General features: G+C 43.4%; 1 protein-coding gene across 1 annotated transcript in view; it reads right to left on the bottom strand.

Moving 5' to 3' along the window:
- spg21 (spastic paraplegia 21 (autosomal recessive, Mast syndrome)) overlaps positions 1-2,479 on the bottom strand; it is a 19,609-nt gene that overhangs the window by 3,686 nt on the left and 13,444 nt on the right. The window contains exon 3 of the mRNA XM_015403152.1: positions 112-192. Coding sequence (XP_015258638.1) covers positions 112-192 — 81 coding nt within the window. The remainder of the gene's footprint in view (positions 1-111; positions 193-2,479) is intronic.

Below are 2,479 nucleotides of genomic sequence, written 5' to 3'. Positions count from 1 at the left end.
AAAATTTTAGTATCGTGACAACCCTAGACATCACATCACGATAAGAAAAAATGAAGGACTTATTTACGTACATATAGGAGCAGAAATGGAACTACAAAAGGAAAGTCGGACCTTGTCCAGTTGGAGGTGATCCAGAAGCTTCCGGAAGCCATCACAGAACTCCATGAGGTCCCAGTACACAGGATACTGCAGCTGAAAAAAAAAAAGACCGGCAAAAGAAAAAAATGTTTCTGTTAACTAATATATACATTTAGATTTGATAGAAACACATCGGGAAAGGCTGGAAGCTCAGAAATATGGAGTTAGATTGGTCTGTGTTTGCACAAATACACATGTGAAATATACACACACACACACACACACACACACACACACACCAGGATTTCTGGTCCATAAACAAATATCAATAACAAAGTACCTTTAGTCTATAAACTTTACTGCATTAGTGTGTGGATTTAATGTGCCCCGATACACAAATTTATATTTTTAAGCTGTATTTTTAAGGGATGATGTGCCACCAATCACAAAGCTCCCTTTAATAAGCCAATCACAGGAAAGTACTCATCCTCCACAGCATCCGTCACCCCTCCGCTCCACAGCGCTCACATACCTTGTGCATCATATTAATCCATGAGAACTGTTCCACATCCACCGCTACTCCTCCGCACGTCACCGTCCACCTACGTCTTCTCTGTCCTTGCCCGTCCGCTCCTGTCCAGCCAGGTCAAAATCCACATTTGCATTCCCACCAAACAGGAAAAGGAACGTTGAGAAGATCCGGTTTGTCAAACTAAAATATGATAACGATGGATCACGAACAACAGATTAGAGCAGAATTCCTATATATTCCCAAAAACTAAAACCACTTAATTAATTTATTGGATGTCGATTATCGATACTTAAAACATTCCAGGAAGCAGATTTCTCATCTCGGTCAAAATATTTTTTTTATACCGAGGTGCTTAAAAGTTTAATCAAATCCAGTCACAACAACTTCCAGGAGCGAATCTCAACTAATCTTGATCTCAGTTCTGCATGAAGNAAAAACCATCTATTGTTCCATTTGTAGATCACTAAAATTGATCTTTTGCGAGTCCATTTCAGTTTGTTCACATGAGTGATTGGTTTATTTAAACGACTCATTAACCCAAAACGACCGTACAGGTGGGGGCTAGAGCCAGTTATAGCCTTTTATTTGTGCCCACATTAATCTGCCATATTGGAGGTTCCAGACTGGCAACCAGGGACAATGAATGATGCAGTACTGCCAGTAAACTAAGGGGCAGCGTGGCGAACAGTGGCCAAAGTATGATCAGGAAAAAGGACTAAAGAGGAGAAAAGAGCATGAAAACAGCCAAATTCTCCAACAGGACACAGAGTAATAACAGTTTACTGCATGTTGACCTTTTCTCTCTCAATAGGACAGCTAATTCTATACCGCCCCCTTGTGGCCACACTGCCCAGCTGCAATCACAATAAATGAGGTGGTTGCAGAGGGGGCGGGGCGCCCCTATGACATCACTAGGGTTGTCAAAAGTATCGATACTCCAAAAAGTATCGATACTAAAACGTTGTATCCGGATACGATACTCATTTTTAAAAGTATCGATACTACCACCACCGCCGCGCGCGGCCGTATGCTGTCGGACCTTCCTATCGGTGACGTAATCAAAATGGCCGACTTTGATGTGGGCGGAGTTACAGACTGAAGCGAGAAGCTACATGCTGCAGTGTGTATGTGAGGGCACAATAACAGAAGAGAGCATGGCCAGTGCTGCTGCAGGAGGGCCAAAACAACCAGTTTTGGTCGACAATGATAAAGGCAAGAGTGCTGTTTGGAGGTATTTTGCCTTCGAGCCTGACACGGAAGGGAAACCGAAAGATGTTGATAGGCCAGTCTGCAAACACTGTTTCAAGTCGGTGGCGACCAAGTCCAGCAGTACGACAAACTTGGCGAAACATCTGAAGGACCGACACCCTGGCCTTTACACTGAATTTCGACAGGTAAGTGTGTTTCTTTTCAAACTTACCTATTACTGATGCTATCGTAGCCGGTAGCCCGCATTAATGTTAGCACGTTATTGTTAGCCGCAGCTAGGTACATTGCTAGCTGCGGCTAATAATAACGCGCTAACATTAATGCGGTTCAATAATAGGGTGGCCAGTCCGGATTTTCATTGCACTGTCCGACGTGTATATGTCCTCCTTTACCCACAGATTCCATATACTCCATCAGCGCACCGCTCCGCTCACGTACGTCGTGCGGAGTACTTGTCTGTCATGTCAATCAATCAGTCTCTGTCCACGTACGTCTTTTCCGTCCCTCACCATAAAAACATACGGAACGGAGCTCTTTTTTTGCTCCGCTCCCGTCAGTCCAGATTAAGACCAGCAATTGCAATCGCACCAAACAGGAAAAAGAATGTAGAGAAGACCCGGTTTGTCAAATTAAATTATAGTAAAAACAGATCATAGTTCA

The sequence above is a fragment of the Cyprinodon variegatus genome, unplaced genomic scaffold (genome assembly GCF_000732505.1).
Source record: "Cyprinodon variegatus isolate N-32 unplaced genomic scaffold, C_variegatus-1.0 Scaffold1450, whole genome shotgun sequence".
In the NCBI taxonomy this organism is placed as follows: Eukaryota; Metazoa; Chordata; class Actinopteri; order Cyprinodontiformes; family Cyprinodontidae; genus Cyprinodon; species Cyprinodon variegatus.
Note: the sequence above shows the minus strand (reverse complement) of the source record. Positions and strands in the feature narration are given on the sequence as shown.